At 47.5% G+C, this 18,412-nt stretch overlaps 2 protein-coding genes across 2 annotated transcripts in view; one reads left to right on the forward strand and one right to left on the reverse strand.

Annotated features, from left to right (window-relative positions):
• Nucleotides 1–590: 590 nt before the first annotated feature.
• On the reverse strand, nt 591–17,302 carry ARPC4 (actin related protein 2/3 complex subunit 4). Its single transcript, XM_018576117.1, has 6 exons — nt 17,212–17,302; nt 9,316–9,434; nt 7,500–7,611; nt 6,819–6,914; nt 4,531–4,701; nt 591–1,481 (listed from the first exon to the last, which is right to left on the reverse strand). The coding sequence occupies exons 1-6, from the start codon at nt 17,212–17,214 to the stop codon at nt 1,476–1,478; spliced, it is 507 nt and encodes a 168-aa protein (XP_018431619.1). The 5' UTR covers nt 17,215–17,302; the 3' UTR covers nt 591–1,475.
• A 678-nt stretch (nt 17,303–17,980) lies between these two features.
• The window catches only part of TADA3 (transcriptional adaptor 3), a 10,746-nt gene continuing 10,314 nt past the window's right edge, over nt 17,981–18,412 (forward strand). The window contains exon 1 of the mRNA XM_018576118.1: nt 17,981–18,202. The gene's annotated coding sequence lies outside the window, so the exon portion shown is untranslated. The remainder of the gene's footprint in view (nt 18,203–18,412) is intronic.

The raw sequence follows: 18,412 nt of genomic DNA on the forward strand, positions 1-18,412 counted from the left end.
GGACATATACTAACCTCCTCCTGTGACCCAAAGCTCAGTATATGTTGGGCAATACTGAGAGCGCTGCAGCCAGGACAGATCTCGATAAAACTGTCTGGATCCACCTAGCTGCGCGACTGACAGCTGGATCTGCCCATCTAGAAGCAGAGCCAGCTGTACGCGACCCCTCCCCCGTCCGTTCCGCCAGTCAGCGCTGGAGGATCAGGGAGGGGAGGGGGGGGAATCCCTGCAGGAAGCCGTGACTGTCACAGCTCTCGGCAGGGAGTAGATTGGGAAGTGAGCGGATCGGCTGCATGTTTCTGCTCACTTCCCGATCTATAGAGCTGACCTGTGACAGCTTCTTTGGAAATCACTCACTTCATAGTTCTCCTTGAACTCGAGTTTAGTCTTACGTTAGGAAATACACATAAATCTTGTATCCAGACAGCTTGTGTAGCCTAGATAAATGCAAAGCTTCAAACATTTGAAAGCACTGTCGCTTTAAATAAAAAAAAACATTCAATAATAGGGGACAGGACAAAAGGCTTTATTTTTTAATAAGAAAAATCTACATTAAGTGCAAAAAAAGCAGAAGTATATATGATTTTTTTCAGATTCCGAATTCTCATGATGTGGGGGGAGGAAAGGGGGTGACAAAAAAAAAAGGAAAAGAAAACAACCAAAAAAGCTCTGAAAATTTGCAATCACTATTTCAGAGAAAAACGGTGTGGTTTGGCAAAAGTCCGGAGTGAAACAGGAAGGTGTGTTCTGACCTGCGAGGACACAACGGTCTCAAGATCTCTCCTCTGAATGAGCTGGGAGGGAGGCCACCCTGTAGAGACCGCTGACAGGATATACACCTTTAATACAGTACCTCTGGCAGTCTTGTAGGTAAAAACGGTCACACTCTCGCTAGCGGACTTGTCAAAGAGCAGGAAGATGGGCCCGCTGCCAATAATACATGCACCAGGCTGTGTATTTTTCGAGTTTGATCCTTGGCCAAGTTTATCAAAAAAACAAAAAAAAACAAAAATCACTGAGGGGGTTTGAGGGGGGAAGCAGCAAGATCTGATAATGCACTCGAGAGTAGCCCCTTCAATGTGAATGAAGGTTCCAGCTGTGGGCACTTACTGAAAATCACTTTATGACCTTCTCTGTAAAGACTGCGGTAAAGAAATAACAAAAAAATAAAGCAATATTAAAAAATAAAAAAAGGAAGATTACAGATTGAGACAAGCACATTTCTTTTTTTTTTTTTTCTCTCAAGATAACAATAAAAATATTCTGTCCCATCCTGTGGGGGAATTTGGAATGAAGGTAAATGCCATGTACATTTCCCCCCTGAGGTCTGACAGACATTCACCGATTTCCTTACTCTGCACCTAAATGCAAGCCCCCTCCCTTGGCCCTTTAATTTCCCCACCCCTGAGGGGCGGCGATGCAGAGATCCAGGAGCAAAAAATGAGGGAGTCACATCCGCCGTCCAGACATGGTGATTAAAACTGCAAAAAGAAAACAAAATGGAATGGTTAGGAAGTAGCTACAATCTTTTCTCTATTGCAAGAATTGTAAATATGTAAAGCTGACACTGGTGGGGACTAGTTGCCTATAATATTCAGTCACTGACCAGGAGAAGGAATGCAGATCAGGGCAGTCAGAAATCTTACCTATAGAGTTGTTCCAGTTAGTTACTTGGTGTATTAAAGCCAGGGTCTTAAAGTGACATTTAACCTTGAACTTTTTTTTAATCATGCGCATGGGAGGTCCACATGGAAAGCATATCCTTTGTTCTTTTTTTATTCCTCGTATTCTAGTGGGTCCACGCAGCACTCTACCCCCGCCCCCTGCACGGGTGCCGCCATCAGCTAAGTAAGTGGCTGTTGTGGAGGCACACGTGTGTGCATGTTCCCCGCCATGCCCGCAGTAGCTGTGTGCGTCCATAGACTGTGACAAGAGGCGCTGATGAGCAAATGTAGAGAGACACAGAAAGGTAGTGGGCATTGTTTTACCTTAATGCAGAAGTCCCCAACCGTTTTTGTTCTTAAATTTAAAGTGTAGCGTACGCATACAATACCTTCCCTGGTTGACGTCCCCCTTCCTCCTGATCAAATAATTTTGCTTTTCAAGGTATACCCATTTTGAAACCCAATGATGTCATCACTGGGTCAGTCTACTGCTATCTGGTGGAAAGGGGCGGCAGGCTCCTGTAAACGTCACAGCATTCTGCCTCGGATCTTTTTCAAAAGAATTTTATGAAAGAACTTGTGTAGAAGGAGGATCACCAGCACTCAAAAAGATTTTTGTCAAATCCTTGTGTTCATTTATTATGAAACAGCGTCACATATAGCCATGGCTATATGCGACGCTGTTTCATAATACCTGTTTTTCGGGGGAGGGTTTGAGGCTGTTTTGGGATGATTCAAGCGCATATATTGTGCACTTTATCTCTATTATTATTACATTGTAACAGATAATGAAATAAATATACTACTCACCATAATGCAGAATCAGTGGGAGCCCTGAGCTAATTTTCCTACTCTCACGGCCAGAGCGGGCTCTCACCAGGGCGTCCAGAGTGTCTCACCGGTAGCTACGGGCACAGCATACACGGCTCTTTCATCAGGCGGCCCCAGCGATCAGCCTTCTAATGCCTAATTAGAGGGCCACCTCTGCCTAATTGTAGCCAGCCCATATTGCCATCGGGCATACAAGGCAATGGGGGCGGGCTTGGAGCAGGAGCTCCACGTGCCCTTATGTGAATCAGGTGCCGACCGCATGGCAGGGGTTGGGGACACATGCATTAAGGTAAAAAATGCCCTGCCTTTAGTAATACTTTAAAACAGTGGTTCTCAACCTGTGTAACCTCAGGACCCACATTTGTCCTTGGTCATTAAGTTGCGTCCCAAGTCGCACTGCAATGGAATGCATGGAATTAGGGTGCCGCGTGTTCCAGTGCAGGCGTACGAGCTGTGGGTGGGAGGTGCGTTTAGGGTAACATTTAAATGAATGGCAACCCGACACACCAGAATGCACGGTAGGTGCAATTGCATGGTACAGTGCGTTAATCGCACAATACTAGTGTGAACGGGTCCTCAAAAACAATGACAGACATATATAACCACAGACACAATCTGCTGAACTGTGACGGAGCTCCATCCATATGTACATTACATGTGCAGCTCCCTTGCGTGCCCTGTAGAGGTGCCGGGAGCCAGAATGTGACGTCACTCCGGTCCAGGCTCCTCTATAGGACACGTGAGGGAGCGGTAAGCAATGCACGTATGTATGGAGCTCCCTTGCAGCCATAGCCCGATTCCACCCCACCCCAAGCTGACACTCGGCTTCGGGCAACATATTTTGAATGGCTGCTTGGAGCGGGAACTGACAGTGCTGCACTTGCGGGAGGCAGAGGAGCCTCTCAACTAGAAAACTGGAAGACATGTGGCGACCCACTAAACAGGGAGCCGCGACCCACTTTTGGGTCACGACCCACCAGTTGAGAACCAAGGCTTTAAAGTGACACTAAACTCAGGAATTAAAATCGCAAAAATGCATTGAAGTACCTAAACTAGTAACAACAATGTATCTTATTTGTATATCACTCGGCTGTAGATCCTCCAATCATCTCTGTGGTCCCTGTGTGTGTTGTAAAGTAGTCACCGCTCCAAGCTTGCTCCTGTGATAGCCTACAATCTCAATACAAATTATTAACCTAAAACGTGAGCTTGTAGTCCATCACAGGAAACAGACGGGGAGTCTATGAAGTCCTACACCACGGACTTGACAAACTTTGTTGATAGGAAAATGTAAAGCTAAAACCCACCACAGCTTGCTTTTTATTTTCCATGAGCAGCATGGAAGAATACATTGAAAAGGAATTACTCACCGACACCTTTTTTTTCTCACTGAATAGGTTTTTGTTCTTAAATGTGAAGTGTAGCGTACGCATACAAAAGGCTTCCTTTGTTGACGTCCCCCTCCCTCCTGATCAAATAATTTTGCTTTTCAAGAAATACCCATTTTGAAACCCAATGATGTCATTACTGTGTCTGTCTCCTGCCCTCTGGTGGAAAGGGGCGGCAGGCTCCTGTAAACGTCACAGCATTCTGCCTTGGATCTTTTTCAAAATAATTTTATGAAAGAATTCATCCCCGGGATCTCTTTAGATGTTCCTGCTTCCCTCTGCTGGCCACTAGATGCTGCAGACTTTAGCTGTGCACTGATTGGTTGGTTGCGAGCATGTCTCAAGGGATGCCAGGCATGTGTTATTTAAAATAAAGCTCGAAAAGCAGGCTCAAGATAGCGGCTGTCTCTTCAAAGCGGTTATATAAGTTTGCAGGAAATGGGGAATAATCAGTTTCAACATAGGAGGAGACTTGATACAAGTGTGGGAATCAAAAGACTCGCTGCTATAAGGGTTCAAGTGCCCAAAAATACCAGCTTGAGATTGGCAGACCATGCCGAGATTCACAATTTACCAGCCGGAGCACAGCAGGGGGCCCGTGCCAACCAATACTGCCATTCCTGAACTACCAGAGAAAAAGTTCTTACGTTCTTTAGGAATTCCTCAGCTACGATACGAGCTCTGGCGTTGACTGACAGCTTCATTTCGCTGATCTCCTTGTCGATCTCCTCCATAAAATGAATGACAAAGTCAACCAGCTTGTGTTTGTACATTTGCTCCGTGTGGAAGTTTGTGATCAGAAAGCTGATGTCGTATCCCTGGAAACCAGAAAATTTTCTCATTAAAGAGTGGCAGCCATCTGATGTGACACCGTGTTCCCAGTGCTAATTACTCCCACGTATCAAAAGGCATGTTCTAATATCTCTGATGCTGCAAAGCACTTCTACATCAAATATGCAAACCTATCATTAAATACAACCCCCCCTCCCATTCATCTTCTCCCTGACAGTCAGAAACTGTATATGTATCATTGAAGTACATACCTTTGCTGCAGAAACCACCAATACGGGATCCCATGGCCGCCAGTTGTGTGATTTCTGCTCAAGGTAAAGAACAGCCCTTCTGAACCCAAATCCATCCCCTCGGAAAGACCAGACCAAAGCTGGCCATTTGCTCACATGACCGGTTGCCACAGGATCCCGGATAAGCAGTTTCTTTAACAAAGGCAAATATTTCAGGTGTGACGTCACCTCTTCTGGGGGCTTTTCGGGAGCATGGTAGACAACTCAACGGGGTGCTGTATTTAATGGATGGTTCACTTTAGAGATTTCTGGTTTTCTAAAGTCAAAGACCTCTAGATTGCTGGATAGAACCAACATTGCTGTCTGGAAGGGCTGCCAATAGCTTTCTTTACCATATTTATACAGCATTCACATATAATAGAGAGTAAGCACAGCCAGTCTCTTTCCCCCCAGGAGATCATTAACATCCCCACCATACAATGGGAGGAAGCAATAGCACCAGAGGGTGAGCATACAAACTCCTGGCAGGCAGTATTACAGGCGGGATCCAAATCCAGGTGCTAGCTAGCCAAGATCTTAGCACTTCTACCAGATCCCCGGACATTCTGAATAACTTGATGTCTGTGCCCAAGCGGACTGAAGATCAACAGGAGTCAGTAGGAGCTGTGCATTCTCAGCCCCCAACCCCTGGGACTCTAATGCTGTTGAGGTAGAGTGGCCATACCCTGCTTTAAATTCCTTTAAATACTTCCACATGTGTATAACCAGGAAATTGGGCTTGCGGCTATTCCAAAAAATAAAACATTATTGGAGGTCTTCTTTAGAGCAGAACTTCAGTTGGATATTGAAGTCACAGATTATTGAAGCTCTGTATTTATTAATGCATCCTTCCCTTTATTTATGTTTAAATGCAAGCAGTGTAGGTACCCGAATTTTACTTGGTATCAGTTGTTCGCATTCCCTGTACAACAAAGCTCAAACTGGGAAAGGGAGAAGCAGTCCACATAACCAGTCAGTTATGCTGCAGTGGTCATCTGCTAACAAGGAACCTACTGATAGAAGCAGATAACATGCATGTAACATGAATGCTCCTATCAGTATGCAGATAGCATGCTTGATAGAAGCAGAGCGACAGAGGGTAGAGCTAATTAGTCTGCTGCTTCCCCTCCACTGTCCAAATACAGGCCAAGACCTGTAAGTTGCTTAACTGCAGCAAAGAAAAAAAATCAGGGTTCTGTCTGCCAGACCGGACAGTACTGTGCAACAGGGAATACAAACTGGCAGGTAAACTGCTTCCTTATATGTATTTAATTTGCTTTTTTTTAGCAGTTTGGCTTTACCCAGCCTTGACCTCACCATGATTTTTGGTATGAAACAGGAAGCGGCCGGGTCAGTAGAATAACAACGTTTTTTGTACCCAATTATGCTGACTTCATAAAAACAGACTTGGAAAGATGTCTGCCTGTGGATCTTATTTCAAAGCAAATCAAGTGGTTATGTGTTCCCTGCCTCCACTTCATCCCATCTGGATGCTCATATTTCTCTGCTTTGATTGGTTGCCTTTTCTACAATATTCACTTGTGCCATGACAGGTTCCCTTGGAGGAACCCCTAGCATAAAACTGCTGCCGAGTTCCACTACCTGGTGACTAGAACCAAATAAAACTGGAACAATTTACTCGAATCCTCATGCAGACCACATAAGAAAACAATCATCGCAGATTTGATTGTTCAATGAAACCTCTCAGTCAAAAAAACATCACTCGGCACAAAGAAAAGAATTATGTCGAATAAGACTGAATTTCTTTTTGCTGTTTTTCGGTCAAACTGCCTGTTGATTGCAAACAATTTGTGAATCTTTCATGGAAACACTGGTATCATTATGTGAAAGGCCAGCAACGGACGTGTTCTTACCTCTACAGCTTTTCTGCGCAGGATGAAGAAGTTCTCTGCCCTCATCATCATAAAACGCATGAATTTATGGCATAAAATCTTTTCAATTTCATCAGCCTGTCCAAATAAACAACAGGTAACATTTCAAGTAAACCGAGCAGATAAACAAGTACTTATTGTCATAACTTATGGTTACACAGCTGGTGAAATCACTACATAAAGCCACTTAATCCTAAACTTAGAACACCAGGCTTATGTATTAAAGCAAGATAGTGTTTGTGCCAATCTCCTGCATTCACTCCAAAGACATGCTGGTAGGTTAATTGGCTCCTGTCTAAATTGGCCCTCTATGTATGTATGTATGTATGTATGTATGTATGTATGTATGTATGTATGTGAGATAGGGACCTTAGATCGTGAGCGAGGGCAGGGACTGATGTGAATATGCAACTATGTAAACCGCTGCGTAAGTTGTCGGCTCTATATAAATACCTGTAAATCCAACACAATCCAAAAGTGTCTGGGCTTTGCCTGTTCATATGGCCTGGCAATTGGATGTGAATGTGCCACAATACCTGCACTTTATACCTTCTAGCTCTAAATTTAATGGTGGCAGAGCTACTTTGAATAAAATATCACACAGGCACAACACAAGCCGACAATATTGAACCATACGGTAAGGTCACGCTTGCAGTAACTCACCTGTTTCACAGCGATGCTGACGCGCACAGAGTTAATGGATCCCTCAATCAGAACTTTCTCCTTTTCATTTCTGCTGATGACCACCGGCTGTAAGAGCAGTTCTTTACTACTCCTGAAACCCAGAGAGAAGACGTTTGGTTACCAAACCGCTCCACATAAAGCTCCCACATCACATACAATCTTCCCCCGCAAGTCTGCTGGCTCAGAGGCTATGTGGTCCACATTCAGCTCTGTACTACTTGATGCTCATGAAAAGTAATCTAGCATACCAGTTTTACAGAAAGCAACAGTTATGTGATGCAGATGGTTTGTCAGCTTCGCCATCTCGAATTAAAGAATCATGGGGCTAATAAAAATAAAATAAAAAACATGCATACTCACCTCCATGCTGCAGCAGTCCCACGGCGGCTCTAAGACTGAGGGCTGACAGGTCACATGACCGTAGATCATTCAGCTCTCAGTATGCTCGCAATAAAGAACAGTGTCTCTCAGTCACTGAACCCTGCTCTGCTCCTCCATCACTATCCAGGGCAATAGATTGGGGAGGGAGCAGATCGGGCACCAGACATCATAAGGCAACAAAAATACTGTCGGGTTCCTTCCCGAAAGAGGTGTGGCACTGCCCGGCCAGCTAATGCTGGGTCACAGGAGTACATTAGTAAATGTGCTGTGACCCTGAAGAGAAAAATAGCCAAAAAAATGGTTTGACCAAACCTCTCTTTTAAAAAAGCAACAACAATGGTGGTTTATAAAAAGAAAAAAAAAAAAGGAGATTGGTCTCTTTCCTGAAACGTTCTGAACTTGCAGCTATTCCTGCACCACACCAGGAGTAATGGTGACCCCTGACGATTTACTGAATGCTATGACAGCGGGGCAGAACTGCTTTCATCCAACTTTTATATATTTCAAATATATCATAAGTATACGAACTGCTGTGTAGTGTGTCTCCTATAAGATGCTTAAATGCTTCCTACTTCCTTATTCCTAAAAAGGAAGTACCACGTCTCCCCAGTAACTTAATTTATTGCACTGTTTCCATGGTTACCAAGCCGACATCAGTTCCTGAACATTTCTGGCTCCTTCCTTTACAGAAACAGGAACCTCAGAAGTGTGAAGAATAAAAGTATTTTAGACCATTAGCAGCCTTCTTCCGTGCGCCTTATACAAGTTAAAATTGTTGTGAAAAGATGTCACCGGCACACCAATATGACAAACACAAAGTTCAGTGAATCTTCGTTTTTATTTTTCAGAAGTCACTCAAAGTAGAATCAAGCGCTTTCGGGGCCGCGCAGGGTCCCCTTTAACAGGCTTAAAGGGAGCAATGCAGTGCGTTTTGGCCGCGTTTTTGATGCGTTCCAGTAAAAAAAAAATATATATATATATTTTTTTTTTACTGGAACGCATCAAAAACGCGGCCAAAACGCACTGCATCAGTAGCACCGCGTCTGCAGATAGGCACCTGATATCATGTGAACAGGCCCTGATTCTACTTTGAGTGACTTCTGAAAAATAAAAACGAAGATTCACTGAACTTTGACGTGTTTGTCATATTGGTGTGCTGGTGACGTCTTTTCACAACAATCTTTGATTGATGCGGCGCCATCCGCAGTCACTGCGAGCACCCATTTTTCCTATGGGAAGTCCGGTAAGGTGTGCTACAGGTCTTTGGGCATTCATACAAGTTAAAGGTACACGCCAGGAAAAACTAAAAATGATACCTTCCCATAGAGCCTGCCTGCTCAGGTCTTCTGTTCTTATACTGACAAAGCTGTGGCCCAGGGATGGACAAAAAAAAGGGCTTGATGAAGGATCTTACCTTACTTCCACTTCTGGCTTGTTATGTCTCTCCACCACCTGCGAAGAGAAGTTTTCCAGACACATCGCCGCCTGTAAGGTGGCACGGACTGTGTTGAGGTACGGGCGCAGTGTGGCAGACTGTCAAATAAAAATCACACGTTTAAATAATAAGCACAACAAAAAATCACCAAATACACAGAACAGGATCCCAGAAAACTCTCATACACCACTACATAGGAAACAATTCACATTTTCACACCTGTCAGTTTTCCATGTGGACCCAATTGGATGCCCACTGCTAGTCTATGGGCCGGTCCGTTTACACTCGGTTACCCTTGACCCTGACCAGGTCCAGAAAAACAGATAGATTCTGTCTGTGTCCAAGCCGGGACACCCGCACCCATAAAGACCTGCACTTGGGGTGAGCGTAGGGCGGCGTACGGCCGTGTACTCCCATAGAGGACAGGCTGCTGCGTATAATCATACAAGCACTTGTCCTTCCCGGGAGCGGCCCGATACGGCCGTGCACGCAGCACAGATCTGTACGGGCCGGCCGTTACCCGTGCGAATGAGGGCTAAAAGAACAGACATGACATATTCTGGAATCAGCAGGCTCCACATGTCTGACCATTGTCTATTACTGGGAAGTTCATGTTTCCTCGCTCTTTATAAGCGGTCGACAGCTCCTGAATTAAGAGAAAAATTATACATAATAAAATATTTGGTTAATTTAATAAAATATTCAACTTCTTCACTGCCGTCATTTTCTCCCCACGGAATAAGAACTTGTTACTTTACAGCTAAAACAAACAAAAAAAGCGCCCACTCAGCCTAACAAAAGCCGAGTGCTCCCGCAGAGTCTCAGCAATACTGTGACCGCACGCTTCTATTTCTGGAGCGCGTTTATCCAAACGGGGAGGGAAAAGGTTTTCACTTTAATCCCGTGTCTTACCTAATGTGAGAGGGATGCTAAGGTAGCTGACTCATTGCAGAAACACATCAGCGTGGAGGTTCTGGGGATTATTCGGACACACAGCCCTTCATGGAGGTTCATACATTTAATCATGATATTGTATGCAATTATATACAGGGGGAAGATAAAATGACCGTCCAATCACACGCAGGATTTCCTCTGGTCAGCTGCGAACGCCGACTTCTGTAACTGTTGCCTTGAAGTATTTAAAGCAGAACTTTTTAGGGGGGAATGGCAACGAGTCAAATCCGTTACTTGTAATGATGAGTATCCTATGGCCAGATGACTGCCGTTTACTGTACAAACATTAGTTTTACTCATTCGGGATACTACAAACAGGGCGCTTCTTCAGGGGCGGCCACTAAACGTTACGGCTCTCATACAGTAAAGGATTCTGTCCGGTAACCCGTCCTGATAATACAAAATCACCGGCACTCCATACAGCATACAGACCTCAATGGAAGATTGGTGCTCAAAGTGACAACACGATGGCGCCGTGTCAGATACAGTCCATAACAGAAGTCACCAGCACTCGATGATGTGTGCAATAAGTAAAGCACTTTTTATTTAAAAAAATGTATACGTCATACAGCCAACATTACGGCCGGAAGAAGGGACCTTGTGTGGCCCCGAAACGTTGGCTGGCGCGTGGTTTTCAATGCTTAGAGATGTCTATGGGACCCAAACCTCACGAAAATAGCTCCTGCACCTTTTCGCGTGACAGGCGATTAGCTCCGCACGACAAACCACAAAGATTTGAACAGCCTCCATTGACTTTAATGTGCATCTCGTTTTTTGTGTGTGCGATAAATCGCCTAGGTGTGAACTTAGCCTTTAGTGTGCGGAAGCACGAGCAGAATCAGCGGGACACCGTGCGATCTACCCAGCGTGACTGGGGTCCTGACCGAGAGGTGCCGCCTAGGTGTGAACGTAGATTAAAATCTGCACAAATGATTTATTCTCCCCGACTGACACTTATTTGTTATTTTAGCCAATCATCTAACATGTTGTAAACTAAAAAAAGTGCAAAACAGAGAATGAGCCCCCACCGAACAGCTGGAGCTTCAACAGACAGCCGAAACCACAACACTGCTCGAGAACAGGAATGGCAGCCGCGTCTTATACAAACAGAGCCAAAACTTTTGTTTCCAGTATTTGTAAGACGACCGACATTCTCAATTCTGCAATTTTATTATGAATGGTGCCGGTGTTCAGCGTCTACAATCCTTACAAATAACATCTGAAACTGTACACGTTGGCTAATATTTTTATTTAAGATACTTTTTATTTTTTTATACTATAGAAACGACTGAATGTCAAAAAGAAACCAGGAACCTAATCTTCAGCATTCACACCTGAGAAGAGCGTACTTCTGGCAATTGACATTTTTGCGCATTTCTACACCTGTAAACGCACATTTATAAAGCTGTGTTGCACAATCGATTTTGCGCATGTATTAGAGCAGAACTGAACCCTCCAGACAGGCCACTGGAAATGGCGGACAAGGTTGCCAGCGTGCTTATTTCAGCTCTCAACCAAACTTCCAAGCCCTCCAATGGCTGTTGTCGTAGCTGATCACATGTGCAGTGCCATAGCAACTGCAACCCAAATAGAGGCTAAGATGGTACCCTCCTTGACTGTAAAGCAGGGGTGGGCAACTCCGGCCCTCCAGCTGTGCTTTAACTACAAATCCCAACATGCCTCTGCCTCCAGGAGTCATGCCTGCAACTGTCTTGCAATGTCTCATGGGACTTGTAGTTCATCAACAGCAGGAGAGCCGGAGCTGCCTATCCCTGCTGTAAAGTATAGGAGGGTATAGTTCTGCTTTAAAGCAGTTCTCAAGGGTTCACAATAGTAACCCTTTGCAGTGGGGCCACCCACGCACTGCAAGGGTTAACTGCTTGTTTTGGTCTAGGCTAGGGAATGGAATAAAGAAGATACGTTCACCCGATCCAGGCTCCTACGGCGGTGCCTACTCACCCATCCACTCCAGCTTTGGAATGTGCGTTGGCGTACTCACATCTAATGCAAGTGAATGGATCTTGCACAGACGTTATGATCACAGGTCCTTAGATTGCGGATCCCGGGGGGGAAGAAGAGGCTGCAAGCACCGGTCTAGAAGCCAGGCGGGATCGAGGATCAGGTATATTTTCTTTATTTGCACCCATAGACCAAAACTAGCAGTTAACCCTTGCACTGTGGGGGTAGGACGTGGAGTTAAAAAATCCTGCAGTTCCTCTTTAAGCTTCAGGTGTTTTTTGTTGTGGCCAATAGAAAGCATTTCTAGAGATTGGTACTTCAGGTGCAAAAACGCAGGTAACTCCTTATGTCACATACATGCAAACATTCCCATTGATGTCTATGGGGCGAAGAAGAGCAGCAACAGAGCTCCAAAAAAAACAAAGCTCATGTACCTTTTCCAGCATCAGGTGACCGAGCGCAGAGGTGGGCGTGCGTAGTGACCGAGCGCAGAGGAGGGCGTGCGTAGTGACCGAGCGCAGAGGAGGGCGTGCGTAGTGACCGAGCGCAGAGGAGGGCGTGCGTAGTGACCGAGCGCAGAGGAGGGCGTGCGTAGTGACCGAGCGCAGAGGAGGGCGTGCGTAGTGACCGAGCGCAGAGGAGGGCGTGCGTAGTGACCGAGCGCAGAGGAGGGCGTGCGTAGTGACCGAGCGCAGAGGAGGGCGTGCGTAGTGACCGAGCGCAGAGGAGGGCGTGCGTAGTGACCGAGCGCAGAGGAGGGCGTGCGTAGTGACCGAGCGCAGAGGAGGGCGTGCGTAGTGACCGAGCGCAGAGGAGGGCGTGCGTAGTGACCGAGCGCAGAGGAGGGCGTGCGTAGTGACCGAGCGCAGAGGAGGGCGTGCGTAGTGACCGAGCGCAGAGGAGGGCGTGCGTAGTGACCGAGCGCAGAGGAGGGCGTGCGTAGTGACCGAGCGCAGAGGAGGGCGTGCGTAGTGACCGAGCGCAGAGGAGGGCGTGCGTAGTGACCGAGCGCAGAGGAGGGCGTGCGTAGTGACCGAGCGCAGAGGAGGGCGTGCGTAGTGACCGAGCGCAGAGGAGGGCGTGCGTAGTGACCGAGCGCAGAGGAGGGCGTGCGTAGTGACCGAGCGCAGAGGAGGGCGTGCGTAGTGACCGAGCGCAGAGGAGGGCGTGCGTAGTGACCGAGCGCAGAGGAGGGCGTGCGTAGTGACCGAGCGCAGAGGAGGGCGTGCGTAGTGACCGAGCGCAGAGGAGGGCGTGCGTAGTGACCGAGCGCAGAGGAGGGCGTGCGTAGTGACCGAGCGCAGAGGAGGGCGTGCGTAGTGACCGAGCGCAGAGGAGGGCGTGCGTAGTGACCGAGCGCAGAGGAGGGCGTGCGTAGTGACCGAGCGCAGAGGAGGGCGTGCGTAGTGACCGAGCGCAGAGGAGGGCGTGCGTAGTGACCGAGCGCAGAGGAGGGCGTGCGTAGTGACCGAGCGCAGAGGAGGGCGTGCGTAGTGACCGAGCGCAGAGGAGGGCGTGCGTAGTGACCGAGCGCAGAGGAGGGCGTGCGTAGTGACCGAGCGCAGAGGAGGGCGTGCGTAGTGACCGAGCGCAGAGGAGGGCGTGCGTAGTGACCGAGCGCAGAGGAGGGCGTGCGTAGTGACCGAGCGCAGAGGAGGGCGTGCGTAGTGACCGAGCGCAGAGGAGGGCGTGCGTAGTGACCGAGCGCAGAGGAGGGCGTGCGTAGTGACCGAGCGCAGAGGAGGGCGTGCGTAGTGACCGAGCGCAGAGGAGGGCGTGCGTAGTGACCGAGCGCAGAGGAGGGCGTGCGTAGTGACCGAGCGCTGTGGTGCGCGGTCACGTGGGAATGCTGAGCGCTGTGGTGGGCGGTCACATGGGAATGCTGAGCGTTGTGGTGCTTAGGGAAATGTGCAAAGACAAAACACTCAGGTGTGAATGGGGGGCTTAGATTCCGTTAGACCAGAACAGAGGCCAGCAACCTCGGCACCCCAAGCTATTGTGGAACTACAAGTCCCATGAGGCATTGCAAGACTCCAGAGGCCAGGGGGCATTTGTAGTTACACCACACCTTACCCCTGGTCTAGAATATAATAAATCCCGCCTGTATCTTCTCAGGGCAGGTTAAGCGAACGTATGACGGAATACGATTACCGTTGGTAGATTTCTGTTTCGATTTGCTCAATTTTTCAAGAAACATCCCAATTTTCTTTTTTTTACTTTACAGAGGAATTCACCAACATTCCCAGATCAGCGGCCTATGATGAACCCAGTTGTGGCTTGCAGGCATCCAAACAAGCCTGGGCAGAGTAAGGAATCCCAATCTGCAATTGAGCAACTCCCCTCCAACTCAGGACAGGGGTAGGCGCAACTTTGGCACTCCAGCTGTGGTGAAACTACATATCCCATCAGTCATCTGCCTATGGGAGTCATGCAATGCCTCATGGGACTTGTAGTTCCCCAATAACTGGAGTGCCGAGGTTGCCTACCCCTTTTCTAGTCTTATATTTTTTTTGTCATGCATGTCAAAGTCCTGCAATGTCTCATGGGACTTGTAGTTCCCCAATAGCTGGAGTGCTGAGGTTGCCCACCCTCGGTCTATTGCACTTCCTGCCTTTTTGTAAAGTGTATGTGCCATTCAAATGCAAATGAGGTACATCATAGAAATTCCAAAAAGCAAAGCGAGAGAAGGATAACATTGTATCACCTGACGCAGGTGAATGATTGAGAGACGTAAACTTTGCTTGTAGGAGATTGGCCGAGCTCGGGACGTCATCGGTGTGAAATGTTTCAGAGAACGGCGGATGTGATCACAGGTTTATTAATAGAGGAAGTGAACACAAAGCCGACAACCATTTCATCCCGGCCGCGGTGAACACACGCTGTGCTGCAGCTTTCAGAATTGGAACAGACCAACGTCCTCTCGCTGGCACAATCTGCCTCTTCCAAACAAACACATTTTATCAAAGACTGAGTCTGGGTTACCGATGCCGATATGTTCGCTCCCCTTACAGACAGAGCATTCAAAGACGGACAGGTCAGGGATTTAAAGGGTAAACCCCCAGTGTGATACTCGGACATTTTTATTTTAAGGGCTTGTTCACACCAAATGCAGACCAGATCTGCATGAGTTTCTGCACACGCATGGCAGTGTTTATACCGCATTTTGTGCCGCGTTTTTGATGCGTTCCAGGCCGTTTGTGGTAAATATTTTTTTTTATCGTTTAAAATGGGCCTTTAGTGCGTTCCAGGACGTTTGCATGCATTTGTGATACGTTTGCATGCGTTCCAGAGCAGGTAAAACAGGGCTTGCGGCAGTTTCTTTTACATGCTCTGGAACTGAACGCTGCGGTGTGAACTAGAGTCCAAAATACCATTGGAATACATTGGGCGCAGTGCGCAGTTTTGATCCGTTCTGTAACTGCACTGCTCCTGGAACGCGATTGGTGTGAACAAGCCCTAACATAAGCACAAACATAAGAGAAACCCACATGAAAAAGGATTCCCCGAGCTCTGAGTCAGCTAAAGAGACGGCTCAGATTCCTTCACTCACAAGCGGATTGAAACTTCAAACTGAGCAATCTAATAATGGGAGGAGTCCCCGGTGATGAGTAACTGAGCTGTCCACATCAGCTTCATTCAACCCTAGACAAATCAGAGCCCCCCCTTTAGCAAAAATGTAAAGGCACCCATGACAAAACCAGAAGGCTCCTTGGTTAAGAAAGACGTCTCTAAATAATTGATATCTTCCATCAAACCAACAAAGAGAACCCTACAAAAATGAGACGGAGCCTAAACTTCCCTCCGTTAGATCAAAAGCAGAAAAAATATATTAATGTAACACGTCAGAGTTTCCTAAAAATATATATATACACAAAACAACTTTACATTCCTTCGGCCCACACAGCACACTGGAGTAACTCCTGCCTGTGATGATATACAATGTTGCTGTTCATCGTTCAATGCACTTCCTGGGAGAAAACCTCATTCTGCACCGGAGACAGACTACAAAGTAACCACTAAATCCTCAGTCCAGGCCGGTAAAAAGAAAACGTTGTCACCCCAGGACAGGAAGTGTGCCATTGGCAGGATCACCAGGTGAAAAGAAAAACGAATGCAGCCACCTCATCTAAGGTGTGATAAGCTGCAAAGTATTACCGGTATGTCCCTAGGTTTAGATACAATGTAATGTAAGTGAGCCCCTGAATCAGCCTAGTGATCATACTGAACAGCAGCACTCAGACAGGCAAAGAAGAGCTGCTGCTGTGCACACATGCAGAGAAAGGGCATGCCGACAGGAGAAAAGAGCAGAGTGATAGATCATCATATATCATCACCAGCACCTTTTGTTGCTCAATCGGGGGGGGGCGGGAGGATTGCTTGACCAAGTTGCTCCAATTGAGGTTAAAGCAGAAGGAGGTAATGCTTTGAGACTGCACTAACTGGGTGTGAATATTTTTGCAGCTACTACCGGATCAATTCTTAGATTTTGCAATCAAGGACCAATTGACAGCTGCCTCCCACTGGACACCTCAAGAGCCTCCACAAGCAAACAGTGGCATGCCTGTCAGTTTCAGTGATTTTTTTTTTCTGCACTGATACACAATAGAAAAGTCAGGAAGGTGGTGTCAGGGTATTGTGCAATCCCTGAGGAGACACCGGACGTTCAATGAGCACCAGGTATGAGGGCAGAATGTAACCCTGTGAGGGTACGCAGACACCTCGAGGAGATGTACAGGGTGCAGGCCTCATGCCGGGCGCTGTCTTAGCTAAACACTGACAGGGCGGCCCCCGCCCTCCACGGGCTGATTCATCCACCCAGGGCCGCTCCCACGCACACACACAAGGCGGGTCGGCTGCGGACTACTGCCGCCATCCCCGGACCCCATGCCCAGTGCCCTTCTCGGGTCACCTCAGCCCACACCCACCCGCCCTACGGCCCCGGGACCCTTCCCTGGCACTTACCATCGCTCCGGTAGCTCCCGATAGCGGAAGTGACAGCTACGCGCACGCGCACAGTGCAGTTTCCCCCTCGGAGAGACACGGTCAGCCGCCGGGACAAACCATTTCTCTGGTGGGGGTGGCGCTCTCCTCCCCTCCTCTCTGAGTCAAGCTAGTCTTCAACATCAGCCTGCTTTTCCCGTTACTAATGGCGTCCGCAGTATTAAAGAACTATTTGATTAGTATGGATTTTTTTAACGATAAGATAGGTACTGAAAGGTAATAGAGACTGAAGTCTCCCTCCTTGCTCTCAATGGACGCGCCTCCTGGGCTCCTCACCATATTAGGGAATGTGGAATGCTGGTGGGCGAAACCATAACGTAAAAGGAGGGATATTCGATTATTTTTCCAAGCACGTTTGCTCCGTTCCTAGCTTTAAGTGCCATTAATCATTACCCGAAGCCTCGGTTTATAATTTGAAATACGAGAATTCAAGTCTACATTTTCGCAGCTCACTCGGTTAATCGTACTTATTGTGGGCAACATGATACTCCCCTCAGCACACGTATTTAATTCCACTCACGCTCAGCCTCCTAGCGAGGTGTTGTAGGGGACCGTACCATTCATAAAATAGGTGAAGCAATGTGGATCATATGAATTTCCCCACAAGTAGCCGGAAGCAGGCTCGGCGCGGGTGCTCCATTCTATTTATAAATATATATTATATGGTATAAGCATCAGAACAAGACGCTGCTTACTTGTCAAAAGGTTCAGGGGGCGTATGTCGCCCCCCCGTATGTGCTGTGAGTGGTGCGTTCCAAGGCCCCGGTTAGTGAGTGGGAGCTTGGCACCAGGGCCCGGGTAGTCCTCCTGTGCCACCTGCTGGCACGTATAGGCCAGGAGGGATCGGGAGGTGCGATCGGGGCCCGGAAGGGAGCGCTTGGCCCTGGCGGCAGGGGCCGTTGATGGTAGTGGAGAGAGAGCCCTGCTCCGGTGTATCATGCTGTGAATGAATGTGAGTACTGTGCACTGTATTATTGTAGCAGGATGCTCTGTATACACTCAGTAGCAGCACCACACATAGCCCATTCACGACCAGGAGCATGCATGCAGATATTGCAATGGATGTTCGTGGGCCAGATCACCATGGGGGTCTCATTGATTCCCACATTTTGGAGGTCTGTGCTTATATTTTGCATTGATCTCCTTTTGCAATGCCCCCCCC

The sequence above is a fragment of the Nanorana parkeri genome, unplaced genomic scaffold, assembly GCF_000935625.1.
Source record: "Nanorana parkeri isolate BGI_ZX_2015 unplaced genomic scaffold, ASM93562v1 scaffold56, whole genome shotgun sequence".
NCBI lineage: Eukaryota > Metazoa > Chordata > Amphibia > Anura > Dicroglossidae > Nanorana > Nanorana parkeri.